The following is a 23,923-nucleotide window of genomic DNA, read 5'->3' as shown; positions in this document are numbered from 1 at the left end:
CTTAGAGTTTATTAATCTTGCCACATTCCACCTGTGTCCAGTATACAAACAGAGCTAGGTTTGACACACATTGAAGATATTATGTATGTAAATCCAGCCCTGTTATGGAGGGAGGTGAGGTCTAAACCCGAGATCTCATTTACTGGAGACACAATAAAAGATTGTCTCACCTTCAACCATGCTACTGAGATCCCTTGGCTTTACAACATTCAGGCTTTTTCAAACAAGTCAGATGTTTGTGATTATTTAGTTATTTTTTTTTTTACATACACCGATGACAATAACCCAGTACTAAATAAAAGTCGTAAGTTATTGTTTATGAAAGAGATAGCGAGTTTGGAGCAGAATGTACCATTATTTAAATACATACCTCCCAGTGAATATTTGAACGGAATGAACCTCATTTGCTCATGGTCTTGAATATGCAGCACAGATTTATCTTAACATGCCTTCGACCAACCTTGAACATCATCTAGTCGCCTTTACTAAAATGAGTTATAAGAACAAGACAAAGCCCCCATGCCCATGTTATTTGAACCAGAAAAAACGTTTTTTAAAGCCACGTTCTATATTTAGGAACATTATAAATTATAAATTGGGGTATTTATATTTTGGTAAACTGGATGGGTTATTAGTGTGTAATGCTGTAATTAGCTAGGTATTGCACTCCATTCAAATCAGAAAATGCTTAACTTATGTAGAGCACATGAACGTTGAATAATTTGATGCTAATATTGATTGTTGTATCTGGTAAATTTCTTTAACTTACTAGTGGATCATGAATTTTAAGTCATCCGATGTTTTAAATTGGCTTTGTTATGCATTTTTGATAATTGATTATAATGATCTGTTTTACTGCTGTTCTTTTATGGTCTATTTGTAAACTGAATAAAGAACTGAAGTGAGTTGAATTGAAATGTGTTGGTCATGTCTTTTTTGTAAGAAAATGTGTTGTAAATAACTTCGTTGTATTTGTTTTCTAATTAATGACCGATAGCCCACACAAGTGGCAATACAGAATAGCAGAACGTTATTATTTATAATCGGTTGCATTTTTTTTTACTATTACTGGGTTCCAAATGTATGCCAGTCAGCTAGAAGGAACGCATTTTGCAAAATGCACTCACGTGACAGTATACCTAATCCCAATTTCAGAGCTGTACAAATAACCACTACCCCTAAATTCAGTATCAAGGGCACATGTAAAAATGCTTTGCTTTCCTTCAAACTCATTTTCCATTCACTGGACATTATAATAGGAATCGTTGAATGTTTGATACACAAAAAAAACTCAGTTGTTGGCTCTGTGCATCACATGTTTTTGACAACCAACAACGCTGTCTGTCCCTGAAACCACAAGAGATTAACAGATCTAACAGTATATTACTTTTGCACCATTACCTTTACAATCCCCAACACGTGGAAAAAAATAAACACTAATATTGCCTGGATGTGTACAAAAACAAAAAGTCCTGAAGGCCTAAGTGGGAAGTGATCAGGACTGGGAATGGGGGTGAGGAGGAAAGCCTAATCAGCTAAGCGGTTACAATTCTCATTGTTTACCATAAAATCTAATAAATGTTGAGTTTCATTCTCTAATATGGCACATTAGAGTTAGGTGAAATCATAACTTTCACTACATCAAAAGTCGCATGTTTATTCGTGTATTATTGGGTATTGCTTTTCTCTTATTGCTGATATATATGGTGACCGGGAATGTATTGGCTGTGAAGATATACGCAAACAATGATAAATATTCTTTGATGTAGTAATAGGGATTAAACATTGGTTCTCTAATTACAACTGCTGATTACTGGTCCACCTATTAAACGTTGATTATTAAATACAGCTCTTTATGGATGTTATTGATGTCTCCTCACAGTATCCGCATAAAGCCAGCAAGTTATGAACCTATGCTTCTATATAAAACCGAAGTAAAATACATTGGGAAACACAAATAAACCGGAAAATGTGTCACAGAATTAAATATTGCGTTCAAAAATGTATAATATAAACTACAAGAATATAATCTCCAAAATACTGTGGTACTAATAATCATTATCATATACCCAAGTATATATTTTAAAATATAATAATAAATAACCTTAAAGAATGATTAGCTTTGAGATATATATATATATACATATATATATATATATGCACAAATATATATTTGTTTATCAAACTCCTCCCATCTGAAAAAAACAAACACTGATGCCCGAGGGCTTTATGCTCAAAAGAATTTCCTCACTGGCAGACTGGTGTAAACCATTCTGGCCATGCAAACGGCCTTGCTCATACCCCGGGGCTCCATTCTTTCTTCACCTTATACGTTTTTACATTTTGTTTGTTAATATATAGGCATAGAAAACATTTTGATATTCTGTAATTCACTGACTGCATTAAGTGTACAGTGCTTAAATACAAATAACAAAGAAATCAATATTATTTGCTGCCTACAATTCATAAAATCTCCTTTTCAACGCCTACTCAAAGAGATACTTAATTACAAGATTTAATATAACGTAGTGACTGTTGATTATATTCTCACTTGCATCAGCTTTCCTGTAAACGCACCATTCAACTTATAAGTGCTCACATGATTCTGTCAACTCCTAGATATAGAGAACACATTCTGTTGTATCATAATTCAACGGACTACATGGGGTGCACTGTGCTCCAGTACAAATGAAAGAAAACAACATATCAGTTACCAACAATTCATAACATCTCTTATTCCAACAATTGTTCACAATATTAATAAAATCACCAGTTTCCAATTAGCATTGTGTCTGCTGCTGAAATACTTATTTGCAGCAATTGTCTAAAGGAGGTGATTGCCACAGGGAAAGCTACCTTCCGGGAAAGGAACTGTAAAAGACATAAGTGAAGTTATTCAGAAGGATGGCCAATACGTCTGATGAGGACTATTTTGAAATTTCAGACAGAGGAAGCAAGCACCCCAAGTGTAATGAGTCTTAAGTCCATTCATCAATACTTTAATGACTGGAACCCTAAAGAGTTGTGTTCCCTTTTTTGAACGTAAGCAGCAACTGCAGTCAAATAAAGTCTAATGGAGGTATAAGCGAGGCCCGACTTTTACAAGTGAAGCAGGTAACAGGCAATGTCTTGGATGGCCGCCTGGAGAGGGTTGATGTGCATAGGAATATAGTAGTGCACAAATCATTTCCATCTCACTAAATAACAGGATCTTGAAGGCCTGCGATCTGCCTTCAAGGTGGTCATACGCTCAGGGGGCAGGCTGAGGTAGCCAAACTATAAGACATCATGAGCCAATTTGCAAGATTTAGCAGCTTGGGGATCGACTGCCTCACAGTGCCGTGGCTCTGCAAGACAAGGATCAGCCTGTTAAGCAGCTTCCCATGAGGCAATAAGGAGAGGTCATTGAAGGTGGTGGGTCACCTAGATGAGAGTGAGGAATGTATGATGAAGTTTCCAAACCACAAATGGAAGAAGTAGGAAAGGCGGAATTGCATAGGCAAATATCCCTGACCAGTTCATCCATAGTGCACTGCCAAAGGACTGTGGATATGGGTGCCTGGAGGCAAAGTTAGGGCATTTTGAGCTTTTGGAGGTCTATATTGTGGAACCCCACTCAACAGGATTAGGACTTCAGGGTGGAGTGGACGTCTTGCTGCACCCTGCTGAGCAGGTCTGCAAAATCGTTGGCCCCTCCCAGTAGATGCATCTCTAGTAGATATACTCTGTGGTGAATTGCTCACTGCCAAATTCTCAGAGATAGGGCAGACAGAGTGAGCGCGGCCCTGCTTCTGTAGGCAAAACATGGCAGTCCTGTCTGTATGAATTAGGACTACCTTTAGGTTAGCTAGATTGCAAGTAGTTCCAAGAAGTTGATGTGGAGAACCTGCTGATGGGGTGTCCACATTCTGTGACATTTCGTGATGGTCAAATCTTGTAAGGGCACCCCCCACAATGCGAGGCAGGCATCCGTTGTGATGGTCACTTGGGGCACAGGGTCGAGAAAAAGCTGACCTTATAACAGTTTGTTGCTGCTCCACCAATGCAGGAAACAAGTGCGGACCCAAAACAACAATAGATCCTCCCAGTGACCCTATGATTGTGACCACTGAGCAGCTAGGCACTTGTGCAACAGATGCATGTGTAAGATGGGATTGGGAACTACAGCGATACAAGAGGCCATCATGCTGAGGAGGCACATGACCTTCATGACCATTACTTAATGACATGGCTGACAAAGGGGGAGGAGCAATGGAAAACTTACACCCACACAAGGATGAGATAGACTTTCCCTGTGACAGAGCTACCGCCCGCAAGAATGGCTGGATTTGAAGGGGCTGAGGTGGGATTTTGTGGTGCTGATGGTAAAGCCTAGGCCATAGAGGAAGTCTATGGTGACCTGTGTATCAACTTGTGCTTTGATCATGCAGTTGTCTATATAAGAGAAGACATAGATGCCATTCCTCTTTAGAGAAGTGGCTGCCATGACAAGTCAACCTGGGGCTGTGGTGATCCTGTAGGGCAGCACTTTAAACTGGTGATATCACAAAGCAGAGGAGCCGGCGATGCCCAGGATAGATGGGGATAAGCTTCAGGTCGAGGGCTGTAATGAAGTTGCCTTGCTACAGTAAGGGAATGACATCCTGGAGTATCAACATGTGGAAGTGACAGGGTGTATTTGTTGAGGGGTCTTAGGTTGAGTTTTAGTTGAGAGACCTTTCTTCTTGGGAATTAGAAAGCCCTTGCGGCAGTGATTGAGATGCTCAAGCTCAATGGCTACTTTCAGAATAAGTGCCTCCACTTCCCCTTGAAGGAGATGCTGATGTTCTTGGGAGAGGGCATATTTAAAGAGAGGACTGTTTGTTGGAGTATTTGTGAGTGTCAAACAGTAACCCTTGCTTATGATGTTGAGGACCCCTTGATCAGAGATGATTTGCACCCACTGGGACAGAAATCTGTTGACTTCCTCTAACAAGTGTTATGTGTTCAGTCAGCAAGTGCAGGTGAATCACTGCTGTGGAGGGGGCAGACCCTTTTGTGGGTCTGCATTTGCCTCTGCCACTGGTGTTATAGCCCCTGTAACTCCTTCAATAGTAGCCAAGGGGAAAGGTCTGCTGGCTATGTTATCCATGGAAAGATGTGTAAGTGCTGGGAGAGGTGGTCTTGGAACTTCTGCGGTACTGAAATCGATAAAAGGACTCAGAAGTAGAAGGTGTTTTAAACGCACCCTAGGCCTTTGTGGTATCAATGTCCTTCTCTATTTTTGCGGTCTGAAGAAGTGCACCTCACTGAATGGCATGTTGAGGAGTTGCTACTGGACTTCTGATTGAAGCCAGAAACACACAGCCAGGTGTGGTGGCAGAGAGGGACACTTGAATTTATCCCATGGGCTGCTGTGTCAGTAGCATCTAGGGCACACCGGATATTGGTGTTGAAGATGAGATTGCCCTCTCCCACAAGTCCCTGTCCCCATGTTTGTTACTAGTCTGAGAGGTGCTGAAGAAGCCTCTCCATTTTGTCCCAATGTGCCCTGTTGTACCAGAAAAGTAAACAAACAGAACTGGCATTAGCCAATGTTTTGCAGACTAGGAAGCACCAGCTGCATCTATGTTCTTACCTTCCCTGTCTGGAGTTGTTCATTGTCCATGCCCGGGGTGAAGGAACTCCTGCAGGCAGTATGAACGACAAGGGAGTCCCGATGAAGTTGTCCCCTAAAGTATACGGAGTCGGAAGGGGATGTCTTATTTTTTTTATTCATCTGGAGGAAGATAACCCTGGCTTTTACAGTCTCCTTAAAGATTACAGGAGATGACTTAAGCATGCCCTTAAGCATGGGAAGGTACTGAAATAAGCGTTTGGTAAAAGAGAGCATCTCCAGCAAGAAATCATCCTATGGTAGCTTATGCATTTCAAATTTATAGTATGTGGCCACTCTATGGAGGACCTCATGGTGCAAGGTGGTGTCGTCAGGTGGGCAGGCTTTGAGGATTACAAGTCGAGATCGGTATCCCGAGGTGGGTCAGTGTCATAAGGATCCTGAGGAGATCCTGGACTGTCTCCTCCAAACCCAGAGTGTGGTGACCCCTATAAAGAGTGAGATGAGGGGGTCAGGAAGTAGTGGAGGTGAAGGGGGAATACGTGGAAGTGGAGATGAAGGCAAAGAAGGAGAAAGGCGAGGTGAAGGTAGGAGAGGCAGAGAAAGTGGTGGACTGGTGCCTCTGCTCCGGTGTCATGGAATCTTAGGCGCTGGCTTTGCTGGTGGGTTAAGGGCTTTTTCAAAGGCGAAATTTCTCTTGGGCGAAGCAAGGTCTTTGGCCTTCGGAGGAGACTGAGAAAGTATCAGACCAGTCTGTGGGTAGTTGAAGATCTACTGATGTCAGGTGTAACGATCATCCTGAAGGCACTGGAGGATAGGCTGGTCATTATCTCCAGAGGTGGAAGTGGATGGTGCTTTCGGCACCAAGTGTTTTGGCACCGACAATAGCCTTTGGGACAAGGGTGGATTTCAGCTCCAAGGATTTCGAGACCTAAGACAGCTTCAAGGGTGTCTTTGAAACAGGAGCCGAAAGGGAGATCAGAGCTGAATAGTGTGCCTTGAGCATGCTTTGATGCCAGGAGCTGTCTAGGTGGTAGGTCCAAAGCATAGTGATGATGAGACTATGGCTTCTAGCAGTGGGGTGATGCTCGCCTTCTGTTCACTGATGCAGAAGTGTAAAAGGGGGTGGTTTTACAGCTGCTGACTTTGATGGATGATGCTGGGGAGATGGTGGCTCACCAAATTCTGTATCAGAGAGTGACCAGTCTTCTAGTAAGAAGACCTGCCCCTCTAGAGAATGAGACCCCAGTTGTGGTTTGGCTTCAACATCCTATTTAGTGAAGCGATCCAGAGTGTTGCAGCTTTGTTGCTGAACCAAGGAGATGGATGAGAGGAGTTGTTCTCATTGCAAAATGGGAGGCAAGAGGTACAGGAGGCTTTGTTGTGTTTCAGGGACAGACAGAGGTTACACATCTGATGGAGGTCAGTCCATGGATACTAGGAGCAACATTTCAGGAAGTTTCGCAAATTGAGTCCTTTCCATCACAGATGGAACAGTCTCGGGCATCAAACTGTAGAGAAGGCCCTAGAGGGTCCAAGCCACAAATGGGTCATAGAAAAGTCTCAGTCGTGGAACCAGACGACCATGTGCAACGCTTGAGACAAAGAGAAAACACAACAATTGTTATAATGACGAGTCCAGAGGATGCAAATGGATTAGGCGACAACACCACAAGTCGTCGACCTGGAGGTCAGGGAGAACACATCTCAAACCAATGGCAGAAAAAAAACAATTTGACAATGGAGCTGATGCTCATGCTCATTATCAACAATAGGTGTAGTCACTAGATTAATGACGCAAAGACTTCTTCAAAGAAAAACAAGTTGCACATGTCCGAGCCCAACACTAGATGGCAGGAATATTCAGACCATGTGCACCTGCAGCTGCACATGCCACAAATGTATTGTTACATGCAATATTTTGTACCAAAGTATTCTTTTAACTGCAATATTTTTTTATGGTATTTGGGTGTCACGATATTTCGGAGCCAATATTAAAATTGTGCACCGAATCACCATCTACTGTATACCTGGACGCCACTAGGAATTTGGTAGGAAATAGGAAGAAATGTATTAAATTCACTTCTTAAACAAAAGAAATTCTCTGATTTTCTCTTATGCAAGCCAGGGGTCTACAGGTGTGGGGGATCTAATTTAATGTCTATTGTTTTGGATGAACAATTAGACATTAAATCACACAATTAGACGTAAATCACAGTAAAGATGAACAGCACTGTGGCACTTCAGTGCTCTTAGCCAATCTTGAAGGCTGGAATAAATCCCATTAACATTAGAAAAACGTGTGTAGGCCTGTGATGGACTAGAAGCCCACAACTTAACACTAGTCTAGGATTGTCAGGGGGGCCCTGAGTCCACCCACAGCTAAAACATGCCTTGGTTTTTGGAAAAACAACAGTCCGTGGGAAAGCTTAGAGGTAGCCATTGTGCTGGAAGTGGCTATAGGAGAGTGGACCACAAGAAGCAGACAGCGTTTCCTCAAGGTCAATGCGCTCAGTGCACCTTGAGAGGTGAGAGAAGGGAAGTAGGCCAACAAAGCTTGCATAGCTCACCTTCAGCACTCTCTGGTAAGGCTGGGTCAAGGACTGAAAGAACCTAATTCCAACTTAACAAGTTCCTGGACCAAGTTCTTTGCAGTTCCTTAGGTCTCAAATAACACCCCAATGACCTTTTCCTTTGCTCTCCTATATTCCCTCGTTAATGGCTGGACGGGTTTACACCCTGGGCCCTTAGATGCCTGTCCCCATATCCCCATCTCACTGCTCTTTGCCACAACACAATACTTTTCATTTAACGCCTTTCACACTGCCCCATGCACATTTGTGCCGTTAATGCCTGTTCTTAGTTCCATATGTCTGGACCTTTCTTCAATCCAGTGCTCAAACTCTCACTGCATGACTCTAAATAATTCAAAACTTTATAGATCATGTAATATATTTAAGATGATTTATAGTGCGAAAATCCCTGGCAGGAGCCTTAGTTTGTTTACAAGGTGACTGGAAAGAAGCACCTAAATTACACAAAATGTCTCCAGAACTTTGAAAGTCCATTTTATATCCTTTGCAGAGATAATGAGAAAGTGTAGGAAACTGGATTACAGGTTGAGAGGGTGAAACCTTACTCAAGCAAAAACCGCAATTCTTGGCAGGGTGAAACACAAGGAAACTCCAAATTAACCTGTGTTCAACACATGGTAGTGTGGCATACATGCAGCTTTGAAGTGGGAGAGCATCTAGAGTCCTTCCCCTACAGAGTTGTCTGCAATTGCTTTCTTCCATGCCCTGTCCTAGCTTTTCTGGGGGCACAATAGACTGGTGTGAAACCATTTGTCAGTGTGCTGAGACAGAGACTTTGTGATGTGACAGTTATGCCCCCCACACACAGTTAGAGGTGGTCCATCCTGCCTACGCATCCTCCCTTTGTCTCACTGTCTAGATTAAATACATAAAGATAAAGTGGCAGCTACACCTAGCCATGTGACCCAGGATACAGGCACCAAATAGTTAGAACAAGAAAAAGAAAATACCAACTTTCTAAAAGTGGCATTTTCAGAATTGTGATTTAAAATCCAACTCTATTAAAGAGGGTTTTAAATTACAATTCTTTAGAGGCCAAACTCAACCTTCACACCTGCTCCAAATTAAAAGTTATCACTTATTAAGTGTAATAGGTTAACCCAGTGTTATCCTATGGAAGAGGTAGGTCTCATGGTAGCGAAATTACATTTTCCACTATCAGGACATGTAAAACTCAAAAGTACATGCCCTACTTTTTAAATGCACTGCACAATGCCATATAGGTTTTTTTAGGGCCTACCCTAGGGGAGACTTGTATGCATTAAAAAGGGGGGTTTAGGCCTGACAAAAGGTTTATTTTACCAGGTTGAAATGGCAATTCAATACTGCAGACACATGCTGTAATGACAGCCCTGAAACATTTTTAAACATCTACTTATGTGGGTGGCACAATGGGTGTTGTAGGCCTACTAGCCCTGAGCACATGCACTACCACTTTACTATGGACTTACAAGTAAAGTAAATTAGCCAATTGGGTGGAATCAAATATTACTATATTTAGGGCAAGAGCACAAACACTTTAGCACTGGAAATGTGTAGAGTGCTAAGGCCAGCAAAAACAATGTCACAGGAGGATTGAAGGCAAAAAGTAGGGAGAAAACCACGCCAAGGATATCAGGTGCAACACAATGCATTGTGTAATGGGTCATAAACCAGCAAGTGATATTCCAACACCATTAATGTAGCTGTACGTTTAGTTTGTTGGTTCTCAGCCTCCACAACGTAGTAGGAGTACACACAGAATATATCCACCTATCAGTTAAAAAGTGTGCTATCATCGAGGACAGCAGACAACTGTTATTTGGCTTTAAACGTATTAGGTTTACTATGCTTAACGTTAGGAGCTCTGTAATACGTTTACCCAGGGTTGAAAATTACATTGAAGAAAGGCAGGAAATGGAGTACAGCACGGAGCACGATTCCCACAGCTGTTCCTCTAGCACTAAAACGGCATGATTCAGCATGACACTCACACCACCCCTGTTGGAAATAGCCTTTTCAGCAGGATTATCCCCAAACTTCTTGCCTTCCTTCTTTTTTTCTCATCCTATTTTTGTTGGCTTTAGGACTCTGGGCACTTCACCACTTCTAATCCGTGCTAAAGTGCATGTGCTCTCTCCCCTAAACATGGTAGGATTGGCTTACACCTGGTGGCATATTTAATTTACCGGTTAGTCCCTTATATAGGTGTACACCATATACCCAGGGGGCTGTAAATTAAATGCTACTAGTGGGCCTGCAGTGCTGATTGCGCCATCAACAGAAGCAGCCTTTCAAATTTGTCTCAGGCTTGCCACTGCAGTGCCTGTGTGTGCAGTTTACTACCACCTTGTCTTGGCATTTCTAACTAGTTGCCAAGGATTAAACTCCCCTTTTACTACCCCTAAGTCACCCCTAAGGTAGGTCCTAGGTAGCCCTATGGCAAGAGTGCCGTGTATGTAAAAGGTAGGACATGTACTTATGTTTTACATGGCCTAGTGGTGACAAACAGCCCATTTTGTTTTTCACTACTGTGAAGGCTGTTCCTCTCATAGGTTAGCATTAGGAATTCCCTTATATACTTTTAAGTGATAATTTCTGATCTGAAAGGAGTAATATTGCCACGTTTGGTATGTTTGGACTGGTAGTGAGAAATCCTGCTTACTGGTGTAGTTGGAATTTATACTTCTGTTTTAGAAATGCCACTTTTAGACAGTGGACATCTCTTTGTGCTTATAACTCTGTGTGCTTTGCAGCCCGACTCCAATCCATGTCTGGTCTTTGCTAGTTGACAGGTCCCCTTGTGCATTCCATCAATACAGCTATAAACACAGGACACAACTATATCAGCATACTGATGGGTCTTCCTGGGCTGGAAGGGTAGAATGGCTCACACTTACATTTCAAAGGGCAGTGGCCTGACCCCCCCACAAAGGACGGATAACCCCTATCAGATAGTCTGGAACCAGGGCTAGGCTGAAAGGGGTTGTTGTACGCTTGAAAGGGTTCCTCTGAAGTCACCCCTCCATCAAAGACATTTATGAATATCAGTGCAGGGCTCTGACCCCATGTTTGGAGAGCACTTTTGGATCTGGAACCGAACATATGTCAGAAGGACTGCTGCGCTGCTCGAAGGACTCATCCGGACTGCTCTTCTGCTGTTGCCCCTGCTACTGGCTGTGTGGCCTAAAGGACTCTCTAGATTGCTTTTCTGTTTTTTGTCCTGCTGCCAGCTGCTCCCAGACTCTGTTCTGCCAAAGCCCTGCAGGTACTGCCAAGAGAGACAGCCAGTGGAACTACTGGGTTTTGTTGTGCTGGTCTACCTCCCAGCTGCGTGTCCCTCCCAAGTGTTCTCCAAGGGCTTGTTTGCTTACTCCTTGTTCTAAGGAATCACAGGGTGAAAGATCCCCTTTTCGGCCCCTGCTGTGGGATTCTGCACCTAGTGAGTCCGGCAGGAGGCACTGATTACCATCAGCGCGTGTGGGGCACTTGTGGCTTCGCTAGTGTGTGCTGAGTACTGCTGTTCTCCTGGGAACCGGGCGCCGCAGCGCTAAAGAGGGATCTCTGCCCGATTCCCTGTGTGCTGAGAAGATCTCCAAAGGGTGGGTGTGTTTTCCTTTGTACCTTCCTTGGGACTGGTGTGCCCCTTCTCTGTCAGGCTTACCAGCCCAGGGCAGATGCGCCGAGCCCCCAAGCAGCATTCCTGGAAGTCTGGTTGCCTGGACAACGTGGATCGCCTCGACGATGTTGTTCTCACCTTTTGGGACTGAGGAAGCCCAAGGCAGCATTTCCACAGCCACCCCAAGTGAAGGGGGTGCCTGGAGTGCGATCAACACTTCAGGAGTTAGTCTACGGACTCCTGGACCGCTGAGACTGCCTTGCCTATGCAAGAGTTGCTCAGCACGGTCCTCCAGTTAGCCCACTGCATCAGCAGTCCGAAAGGTACTGTGGAGGCCAGAGAAGAGGCACTGCTGCACTCCTTTGCAGGAGGCCCACCTTACACAAGACTAAGTTTCCTTAGGTTGTTAGCAGCTGCATCACACAATCATGAGTGCAGCTGTCTTTGAGAGTTTTGACTGCGGGGGACCAGAGAGGCCTCCCCGCATGATATCAAAGCATGGGATACCACCCCCTGTTTCTAGCACTTGCCTGGGGGCACTTGATGTATGGGAACTGGTTGTGGGGGGTTGTGTGAACAAGTATAGCATTCTGCAAATTACTGTATAATGTTTAGTAGGAGCATAGGTGCTCTGTGGCCTATAATTTCAAACAGATTTCAATCTAGGTTCATTTTCTGCTGCATTTTATACCTCAGGGTTCACTGCTGTATGTCCGTTTATACCTTGCAATGTGCCGGATAACAAGTATTATATAATGTGACTATGTAGTATGCACAGTAATGGTGTTTTCATGACGTTTTGCAATATATAAGCTTTTCACTTACTACACTCATTGTGATGCTTGACAATTGCCTATTTGGCAAAGTAATTATTGATTTATGTCGTTTTTGGCCTTGTGTTATGCACAGTATAGTCTATTTTTAAATAATCCTGTGTGGAGTCTCTTTTATTGTGTATTTCATGTCACTGGCGTGAGTGTGTTGCGCAAAGGCTTTGCATATTGTCTCTGGGGATAAGCCTGACTGCTCTGTGCCAGGCTACCAGGGGGTGAGCACAGGTTTCCTTTCATGTGTAATTGACAAGAGTGGTGGGTTCTGTTTGGCTTAGGAGTGTTTGAGGCTCCTAGGGAACGAGCTTCACTATAAAAGATTGAGAAAAGATCCTACACAAGAAATTCAAGAAGATCTCTTTAATGAGCTTCTGAGAAAGGATAGGTAACAGAGAAAGAAGCGGATTTCTTGACTGAAGAAGAACCAAGGATACCTTATTTTTATATTCTGCTGAAGGTGCTCAAATATAAACATTCGCCACTGGACGTCCTATTGTGTCAGGGATTGGCTAAGTACTTGAATTACTTTCACAATGTTGTGATTTTTTCCTTTAAACGTTTAGTGGATAGGATGCGTTCATACTTAAAATATACAAAAGGCATTTTGAATAAACTCAGAGATACTCCATTCTTCCCTGAGGTCAAATTATTACGTAAGTTAGATGTGGATTTGCTGTATACGAATATACCGCAGGAAGCAACATTATAGGTGATAGACAAACTCCTGAAATTAAGGAATGACTCCAGATGATTTCATCTCAGATTGTGCACACATGGGCCTGACTCGTAATGTATTTGAAGGTGAGGCCACTTTTTATTTGCAGACACATGGGACTTCCATGGGTAGTACCTGCGCCTCAGCCTGGCATATTTGTATGTACACAGCTTTGAAACCGAATTCATCTATAGTGAGGATAACCCCTTCAATAACAATATTCGGTTATGGAAGAGATATATTGGTGATATTTTTGTGATTAGGAAGGGGACTGAGAAAGAGGCTGCAGACTGGATTAACTGCCAGGAACCTTTTATCAGATTTACAATGAATACCAGTAAAGCGGAGATGCCGTTCCTGCACTTACGGATTCATCCAGATAAGGGCAACCTAAAAACAGAGGTATATCATAAACCAACAGATTAGAACAGCCTACTTAGGTGTGAGAATTTTCATCCTAGATCCCTCAAGGTGGGTCTACCTATCAGGCAAGTCCTAAGGTTACACCATAATTGTAGGGCGGTGTCTTTGTACAAGGAACAGGCAAACAAATTGATCACCAAACTCAGAGAGAGGAACTATCCTTAAATAATAATATAAAAGGCAAACAAGAGGGCCAAGAACACAGAGAAGCCCTCCTGGGTACCTATAAAAGGCCTTGGACTACAAGACCCACTTGCATGAACACCTTTATTACTAGTTCAAATCGGGTTAAAAAAGCTCATTGTAAAACATTGGAATATTCTGAATTCAGGTAAACTAAAAATAGAACGCCCCATGTTTTCATTTAGAAAAAGTCAGAATGTGTGTGATTTATTAGTTCATACACGCACTCAAAGATAGGTCAAAAACAGCCAAACAAGATTATGGGATACACCAGCGCCCAAAGGCCACCAGCCATGTGGGAATTGTGGAATGGGTCATTTCACGAGGAAATGCAAAACGATTGATTTACGACTCGCCACACCATGGGTATTGAAACATCTTACCACATGCACCTCAGAGAACGTTGTCTACGTTCTGAAATGCCCGTGCAGTCCAATGTATGCATGTATGACGTCAAGAGAGGTATGGACGAGAATCATTGAATGCAGAAACACAATAAGGTGCATAAAGGAAAACACCAAACTAACAAGACATTTTACTGAGAAGAACCACACGACTGATGATATAGAGTGGTATATAATTGAGAAACGTGAGAGTAAGTAAGGAGACATGAGTAGAACCTTACTAAAATTTGAACAAAGATGGGTGTTTAGATTAGTCACAGACATTGCAAGTTTGAACGATGAAATTCCATGGGCTATTCTAGGACAGCACTACTTCACTCCTTTTAGAATATGTATGAAGCGCAAAAGACCCTCTTCGACATCATGTGAGGTTGTTTTCTTGGCCCCATTTTAGACTCACAGACATGGGTCTTTCAACCCTTCTCTGGGACATGATTGTGACAGCTTATTGTTTTGACAGTACTTGTAGCTACCTGTAGTTCTCCACATATAATGAATTGTGTTTTCAAAGTATTGGACTCACCCATTTTAAAGATGTGGGGTGATTATGCCCTGGGTGGAATAGGGAGAGTTATAATGCCCTCGGGCAAATAAAACGAGTTGTCTCTCGGAGATTCGAGCAGGACATTCTGGCCATCGTTTTAGTTCCTGTAGCAATGTTTCGATAGCACCTCCGGTTCTTCCTATATAGCTAATTGTGCCTAGAAAAGTATTGGGTTACTTGATTTTAATTATGTTGGAGAACATTACCCAATGTTCACTCTCGCAGTGATCTCCGAAATGTACCATTAAAAATTGACTTCAGAGATCAAAGGGGCGTGAGTCTAAGTACCATGTTATGCATACCACTGGAGCATATCAACAAATCTACGGTCGCTCGAGTTTTAACCACAAGGGTAATCAAAATGTACTCAGAATCTTGATTATAAGCTTCGCCCAGAGGCTGGGCTAATGCGACTGCTCCAGTGGAAATACACCAAGGGGATGGTACAATAGGCTGAGGAAGCTGGAGTGACACCCCTTTAGCAAGAGGGGAGTGTCCTTTGACGAGGCACGACTTGAGAAAGAGGTATGCCGAAGACAGGGCTATTCACGAAAACTTGTGTTACACACCCCCTTGAGGCACCTCTCAAGTAAGTGGTGATGAAAGACATATGCGGATGGCAGGGGAGTCAGGGGTAGTCAGTAGTACACCTGTGACTCATTTTGAAATAGCGTGAAAGGGGAGTGGCTTTCGATATTTATACCGTTTCCTGAGCCTACTGTGTTCAGTTTGTGTCGGCTGTATGGTTGTGTGCGGGCAGGCCTCCTTGATGAATTAAGTGTATTAGAAGTCGGACAGGGTGTAACATTTATAGGTAGAATCTGCTTGAACATAGTAAGCTGGTTGCCCTGCTCGAGTGGACTATCCAGTTTAGCCTTCCCCTGTTAATAACCAACAATCCATTTCGATTAAGAATAATGGAAGGGAGAATTCAAGGCAATAGAGATTCTCTTTCAAGCCTCTCGCTGTAGTTCTTCTTTTGTCCAGCCACACTCTAGTGTGAGACTACAGGAGGCGCCCACCCCCTACAGACCACGAGGCACAGGGACGCAGCCAATTAGGTAAAAGAAGAGTGTTTTTGAGAAAAATAGCAGTATGTGTTTGTCTCCACGTGTGCAGTGCAACACCTTTTAAAAGCATGATGTGTGTACTATCACGTGTGTGTGCCACTGTTTTTTCCTGAAATAAGATTTACTTAGAAAAGTAACTTTGACATAGTAAATTGATGTTGTTATTTATTCGCCTTGAGTATTGTCTTTTTCTGATGGATTACACTCTATCCTTTTTATCAGGTTGATTGATCTTTATGAGGGAAAGTAGGTTCTTTCCTTCAATCCCATAAGCAGTGTTGTAGGTGGGATCCACTACAGCCCTGGAGGAGAGGGGGCTTTGGATACCCGATATTGAGAAATATGTCCTGGCAGCTCAGATTAGCCCAGATGCGGACAAACCTTGGCGCAAGGTAGAGCAGGAAAGTGGTCCTGCCTCCCTGCACCATCAGCTCTGGCTGTTGAGGAGAGTGGGAGGCGCGAAACTCGCTGTGAGAAGGTTCTCGAAGGTAACTCTGTACTATTGGTCAAAGAACAAGAGGTCAAAGGGGATAATGACCTAGCCCTCCCCCTTGGCCCCAGTCACTGGAACCTTCATTTTCCTCCAGGGATAATGGCCAAACATTACCACACATGAGGAGGTGAGGAACCGCTATACCTAGGACACAGTTATACACAGAGAGTGTCCCTTAAATTAGCGATCAGTGTGCAAGTGACTTATTGAGCCTTATACTGGGTTACACAAATATTACATTGGGCACAACAACAGATGTCTCTGCAGAGGGTGTACATGACACCACAAAAATTGAGGACATGTTTTCGGAGGGAGATGCCACCAGAGTGTTGTCTCGTTTACATAGCGCGATAGTGAGTCCCACCTCAACACAATAGCTTTCATACACGCAAAAGTGAACTGAGGCCTCGGTTCGGAGCTGACTGAGGAAGACTGGATTCTCATATGGACAATGACTGCACACTCTTCACTGTCTTTCACACAGGGCTAATGCTCCGCTGGCATACGATGCCCATCTGCATTAAAAGCTATGGAAAATGCTCCTGATGTGCTGGGAGGCTGGGGGTCCAAGGGGCCTGCACATATGTTGGGAGTGCCAGAACACACAGCGGTTCCGGGCTCAGGTAATGGGGGAATGTAAGAGATATCACCAATGTAACCTTCCCCATGCAACCGGAGCTGGCACTGCTGGGCGTGACAGACAATGGAGGGTTGTCCCCACTCTCTCCTGTAAAGGCCAGACTACTTATCTCACTGCTATTCTGGCGGCTCGCCTGGTAGTGGCACGGCACTGGTGAATGCAGACTCTGTTTACTTTTGGCATGTATTGGGCTAAAGAGTTGAATATTCACACAATGGAAACACTCACTGGTTTGGTACGAGACTTGGTCGAAATACCAACGATCTCGGAACCAATTTCATATAAATATCAAGTGCAGCCAAGGGAACCCCTGCCCACCTGAACTGGTATGTCTGGGGGAGACCAGCCAGGGGGGAATTCTACAGTTCTGTCCGGATGCTGCAACTGGTGTAAGCTGCCAATGTTTCCCTGCATTTGTCACTCCTTATGTGAAAAACAGGCTATAGAGAACGAGATTCAGGGTTCAGGAAAACATCATGACAGTTGCACAGCTCATAGATCAAATACAGCCAAGCAGAACCCTCTCGGGACTCATGTGGACCACCCTCCACCCCCAGAGTCATACAGCTTTCGAAAATGTGAAAATGTCCGTCTTGGTCTACGTTATCTAGACGTGGCTTTCAAGCCGCACATGTGTATAAATGCATAAACAGTGAAAACATGTTTCTGGGCAGGAGTGTGTGAATCTGTGCACGAGGGTATGTGTGTACATGTGAGAATGTGCATGTCTAGAAGGTGGGAGTGCGATGCCTCTGTCCATTGGGAGTGGGTGCGCCAGGGGGCGTTGCGCATCTGTACAAAGTCCGCAGCAGTGCAGTAGTGTGTCTGCACCGTCGTTTGCATCTGCAAGAAGGGATGCACGGGACAGTGCAGGGGTGGTGCATCTGTATAATGTGGTTGTGTGTCTGTGCCGTTGGTAATCAATAAACAAAACAAAATGGAAATAACCCATTAGGGAAAAAAAAAAAAAAGTAATTTCCGGTGTGAGTTAGTAATAACAACGCCTGAGTACCAACTGTTAAAGGAGAGAATGAACGTCAGCGAAATTAGGGTACACATAATAGCCCTGGTAGCAGATTCGAAGTCATAGCAGTGTGATGAATGCCACCCAACAAGTAAATTGCTAAACTGTAGATCAGTTTATTTTAATCTTTCAGAGCGCATCAAAAAAGCCAACGATTCTCCTGCTCCAGGTCTGACCTGACATGGCGACAGGCACAAGTTATAAAATAAATCGAATGACAGCTTCTTCCGGGTAGCCGATGCCTTTCTTGAGGGAAAATAAAGGTGTAGAAATCGGAGTTGTTTCACAATCAACATTTTCATACGCTCCAGGTGACACCTGGCCTAGAATGTTTACATGCAGGCCCAGTGTTTAATGTATTCCACTATTAAAACGAAAATCACAAAGATTGCTTTGCAAGTTGTTTTCCGTCATTAAAGGGCAGTGTGTTAAGCTTCTTCCAGGTAGTCAATGCCTTTCTTAAGGAAAAATAAATGTGTGGAAATCTGAGTGGTTCACATTCAACATTTTCATAAGCTCCAGTTAACACATGGCCTGAAATGATTATATGTAGAGCTAGTGTTTAATGTATTCCACTATTTAAAAAAAGTCACACATAATGCCTTGCAAGTTGTTTCCGGTTATTACAGAGAATGTGTTAACAGGGGCATTTAAATCCGGCATGGATATGGGTTTTTGAATAGGTAAAAAACATAAATCTCTAGCATTACATGATCAGCATTTGGAAACTGAAGTCCGCGTATAAAACTTTACAATATCTCTGTAACACTCCTTTTGTACTATTTGAGCAATGTCCCTTGCAGGATGAAATGTTGAGTCTTGATAATTGCATGCCATCCTGATATCAGAATACATTATTTACTATTTGAGCAACACTAATAAACAAAATTACCTCAGGCATTTGGTGAAATATAGCATATCTCCAACTGCACAGAATACCTGATCTTTTTCTTTCATATTATTGCCGCATGAGTGGATATGCAAATGTGCTGCAGCTTTCTTTGTGGCCCAGGATGTCCAAAATATAGTGTCTGAAGTCGGCTAGATATGAACATTTATTGTTGAGTTTCACTACTTTTTAGGTGATATATCACTTATTTCAGTACTAAAATCAAGGTTTTATTTTAGCATTTCGAAAAGCATTCATACAAAATCTATTAATCTTTATGTGCCCGTGCACATAACTGATATAGTGAGTGAATGGGACAGTCTGATTTTTTTTATAAGGCCTGTAGAGTTCTGTTATATTTTGTCCGAAAGACAAGTACATTATTTCAAAAACTCTACATCCCTCAACTGGTATATGGTTTCTATGTATGCTTCTAGAAACACTGAGTTCCTGGGTGTAGGAGGCTGGCCTGGTTTGTAGTGGGTAACAAAAGGTACTTGCACCTTTAACCAGGTCCAGTTATCCCTTATCAGTGAAATGTAATCAGTGTCTAGAAGCCAGGCTGTCTAGAGGTAGCTGTAGGCAGAACAGCCAAGGCTGAACCAGGAGATATGCAAAGCGCTTGCAAAACCACTGTAGTCACACAGTACTTACACACATGAAAGACAATATTCAGTGTAACAAAAATAAAGGTACTTTATTTTGGTGACACAAAGCCAAAAATACTTTGAAGACTATACCCCTTTAGAAGGTAAGTAAATTACACAATATATACCCACTAGTAACCAAAAACAGGTTAGTACACTGTAAAAAAAAACAGTGCAAATAGTGAAAATCACAATAGGTTGCAATAGGCCTAGGGGGAACCTCCTAGGCAAGTGTAGTGTGTAGAGGGGTGCTTGGAGTGTACGAAAACACCAAAGGTAAGTAATAGACCCCACCCCAGAGCCCAGAAGACCAGGAGTAAGACAGCAAGTTTCCTAAAACACACTAGAAGTCATGATAGAAGAACCAGAAGAGACTGCAAGACACCAACGATGGATTCCTGGACCTGAAGACCTGTGGAAGAAGGGGACCAAGTCCAAGAAGCACTGGAGAGTCCAGGGAAAACAGGAGCCCCTAATAACCCAGATGATGGTGCAAAAGAAGAATCACTGGTGAGAAGACAAAGTCAGTATTGCTCCAAAGAAGACAGATGCGGGTTCCTGGTTGGTGCAGAATATGTCCCACGCCAGATGGATAAATGCAGTCTGGTTAACGTCGTCGTATTCGGCAAATAAGCCTGAGCACATGCAAAGCTTGCGGTTAGCGGAAAATGGAGCTGTCTGGGACCCGGAGGGACCTGGTGGCCTCTACCCACGTGGGGGAGACAGACGGGGCTCTCAGCAACTCAGTGAGCCCTCAGAAGACCATGCAGTGTGCACAGGAGTCCCACAGCAAGAGGACAAAGAAGGTGCAAATGGAGGCCCATACAGCACGACACAAAGGATTCCCACGCCGTCGGAGAACTGCTCAGGAAGCTGTGCGTCATTGGATGGAGTGCTGGGGGCCTAAGCTGTGCTGTGCAGGAAGAACTTATTGGACGGCTGCACACAAGCCTTGGCAACTGCAAGTCACACGGTGCACGGGGGTACTGTCTTGTGTGGGGAGGCAACCCCTTACCTCTGCCAAAGTTGGACAACTGGACGTTGGGACTGTCGGTCACTTTAGTCCACCACCCACGTTGCTGGATCCACACCTGTTGTCTGGAGAGGGGACCCAAGTCACCGGTTGTCGCTGCAGAGCGGTGCCTGCTGAAACAGAGAAGTGACTTCATCACTCCACAGGAGATTCCTTCGGTTCTTCTGGTGCAGGATGAAGATAGGCAGTCCTCTGAGGATGCACAACCTGAAAACTGTTGCAGTTGCTGGCAGGAGCTGAACACAGAATGTTGCAGAAGTCGTCTTAGCTTCTTTGTTGCAGTTTTGTAGAGTTCCTGCAGTGGTCTTCAGTTGTTCTGTCGGTAGAAGATGAAGTAAAGGATGCAGAGGATTCCCGTTGGAGTCTTGCAATCCGAATCTGAAGAAACACCCAGAGGAGATACCCTAAATTGCCTTGAAAGAGGGTTTGGTCACATAACCAGGTAAGCACCTATTAGGAGGGGTCTCTGACGTCACCTGCTGGCACTGGCCACTCAGATGCTCCCAGAGTGCCCCACCACCTTGGAATCCAAGATGGCAAATCTCAGGAACACTCTGGAGGAGCTCTGGGCACCACCCCTGGGTTGGTGATGGACAGGGGAGTGGTCACTCCCCTTTCCTTTGTCCAGTTTTGCGCCAGAACAGGGACTGGGGGTCCCTGAACCAGTGTAGCCTGGATTATGCAAGGAGGGCACCATCTGTGCCCTTCAAAGCATTTCCAGAGGCTCTGGGAGGATACCCCACCCATGCCTGTAACACTTATTTCCAAAAGGGAATGGGTGTAACACCCCTCTCCAAAAGGAAATGCTTTGTTCTGCCTTCCTGGGATTGAGCTGCTCAAGCCCCAGGAGGGCAGAAGCCTGTCTGTGAGGTGGCAGCAGCTGGGGCTGCCTGGAAAACCTCAGAATGCTAGTATGGAAGTACTGGCGGTCCACAGTGGAGCTCCCACAGTGCACGGGATTGTGCAAATAATACTAGAATTCGTATTGGAGTACAATTCTCAGTTGTTGAACACCTTACTTGGCCATATTCGGAGTTACCATTGTGAAGCTTGACATAGGTATTGACCTATGTCCAGTACACACTTAAAATGGCTTCCCCGCACTCACGAAGTTTGGGAAAATGGGCCTGGACGATGTGGGGGCACCTCTGCTAGTGCAGGGGTGCCCTCACACACAGGTAATTTGCACCCCGCCTTCAGGGTTTGAAGACCTCATATATAGGCGACTTATAAGTGACCTGGTGCAGTGAAAATGGATGTGAAATAGTGTTTGCCCTATTTCACACAGGCTGCAATGGAAGTCCTGTAGAAGCCTTTGCATGGGCTCCCTATGGGTGGAAAAAGAAATGCTGCAGTCCATAGGGATCCCCTGGAACCCCAATGGCCTGGATACCATATACTAGGGACTTATAAGGGAGGACCAGTATGCCAATTTGGAGAGAAATACTGAATTACCAGTATGTAGTGACATATATAGAAACAGAGCGAGCATGAGCACTGGGGTCCTGATTAGAAGGACTCCAGTGACAATTTAGAAAACAATGAAACACACTGACAAGCAGGCCATAAACCATAAGCACTGGGGTTCTGACTAGTAGGATCCAAGTGACACAGTCAAAAACACACTGACATCAGGCAGAAATTGGTGTAACATGCCAAAAAGAGGGTACTTTCCTACACTGGGTAACTCATTAATTGTACACAGTGGGAAAGAGGAGCATTGTAATTAACACAAAAAGGTAACATAATATGCCAAAGCACGAAGAAAATGGACTTCATTGCGAAATCAAAGGTAGACGATGTAGGTATACTTTATGCACGGACTAGTAAAAAAAAGAAAAAAAGTAAATGCTGCGCTATTGCATATTTACTTGGGAGGCTTGATTGCCAGTTAAGAACAAGCCTGCACAACCTGTTACTTTCTGCAAGAACATCTGTTAATTTTTTTTATCAAAATGCAAAACTCCTAAAGCACTACAACCTGTAATTGATAAAACTGCTTAAAGGCTACCTTAAGTTTGTATCTGTGTGCTATGTCCAAAATGTTGGGAACAAAATCATCGGTAGGTTCCCCATTGTCATCAGCCATCTTAGGCGGGTACCATGAAAGGGCCAGCACACCTAAAGACACAAAAAAAGATATTCATTTGAATACAATCTATGGAAATTGTTAATTAGGTTTTGTAAAACAGAAATCATAGACACAGCAAGCGGAAATGGTATATAAAAAAAAAAAAAATCAGGGACTTTGTGGCATATAAATGTTCAGGGAGCACAAGCAGGGGCACTCATAAAGCACAATGTTAGCAATAGCTATTTTCTATTCTTATCTAATTTTATGTATAGGTTATTATACAACATTAGTATGGAAGATGATCAGGTCGGAAGTCAGTTCTGTTATTTGAGCATGCAATCAAAAGTAATTTTAAAAACGACCCGCTACTGTACATTGGCTAAGAATTTTTTGTACCATATTACAGAAACCAGTGTATTAACAATAACATTTTAGCTGTAAACTATGCAAATGACAAATGCCCCCCAATACAGCAGACATACAGAGAAGTTCTACACATTGCATATTTTCTAAACTGTCCACGAAGGTTAGAGTTGGTTAACATTACAAATCTCTGCTATCAAGCGGAAATCTGTACAATAACGGCACGTAAATACACAATACCAGTGTGACCTTCCCAAATTCCGATATGTTTTAAAGGTAATTAAAACTATTCTTTGCGTCAATCCTTTTATAATGCATGCAGTTTGGCATGACAATGTTCATGAGGCAGTTTCATTCTTTCACTACAACTTAACTCACTGTTCCCTTTTCTACCTTCAGGTTCTCAAATCAACAGGTAAGTACGAATCACAGTGAACTTCTCTACGTGTCCCACAAACTTCATCTTCTAATGCCTTTCTCCACCCAAATGGCTCAGCAAGTGATATGTAGTGCTTACAAGGTCTCCCCAAATCATCGCCTCACAGTATTGTTCCTCCAAAAGCAAAAGATTTTTGGCTGTGCTGGGGATCATTCACTTTCATTGTAATGTAAACACAAGCTTTATTCCGTCACCATAACCATTAAAGCTACCATAAAAACATAATTTAAAAACATAAATAAGTAAGAGCGTAAGAAAAATGTAAAAGGCCAACAGTTACAATAAAAGGTATAATCACTCCCACTTCATGTGCATAGGATACATATTTACAAGGATTTAGAATTCTTAAGAAAGCGAATACGTG

General features: G+C 43.4%; 1 protein-coding gene across 6 annotated transcripts in view; it reads right to left on the bottom strand.

The window, feature by feature from the left end:
- Nucleotides 1-23,923, bottom strand: part of MANEA (mannosidase endo-alpha) — a 177,556-nt gene that overhangs the window by 79,591 nt on the left and 74,042 nt on the right. For all 6 annotated transcript variants that reach the window (XM_069235518.1, XM_069235513.1, XM_069235516.1 and 3 more), the window contains exon 3: nucleotides 22,695-22,804. In XM_069235518.1, the coding sequence (XP_069091619.1) occupies nucleotides 22,695-22,804 (110 nt within the window). The remainder of the gene's footprint in view (nucleotides 1-22,694; nucleotides 22,805-23,923) is intronic.

This window comes from Pleurodeles waltl, chromosome 5, assembly GCF_031143425.1.
Source record: "Pleurodeles waltl isolate 20211129_DDA chromosome 5, aPleWal1.hap1.20221129, whole genome shotgun sequence".
NCBI lineage: Eukaryota > Metazoa > Chordata > Amphibia > Caudata > Salamandridae > Pleurodeles > Pleurodeles waltl.
Note: the sequence above shows the minus strand (reverse complement) of the source record. Positions and strands in the feature narration are given on the sequence as shown.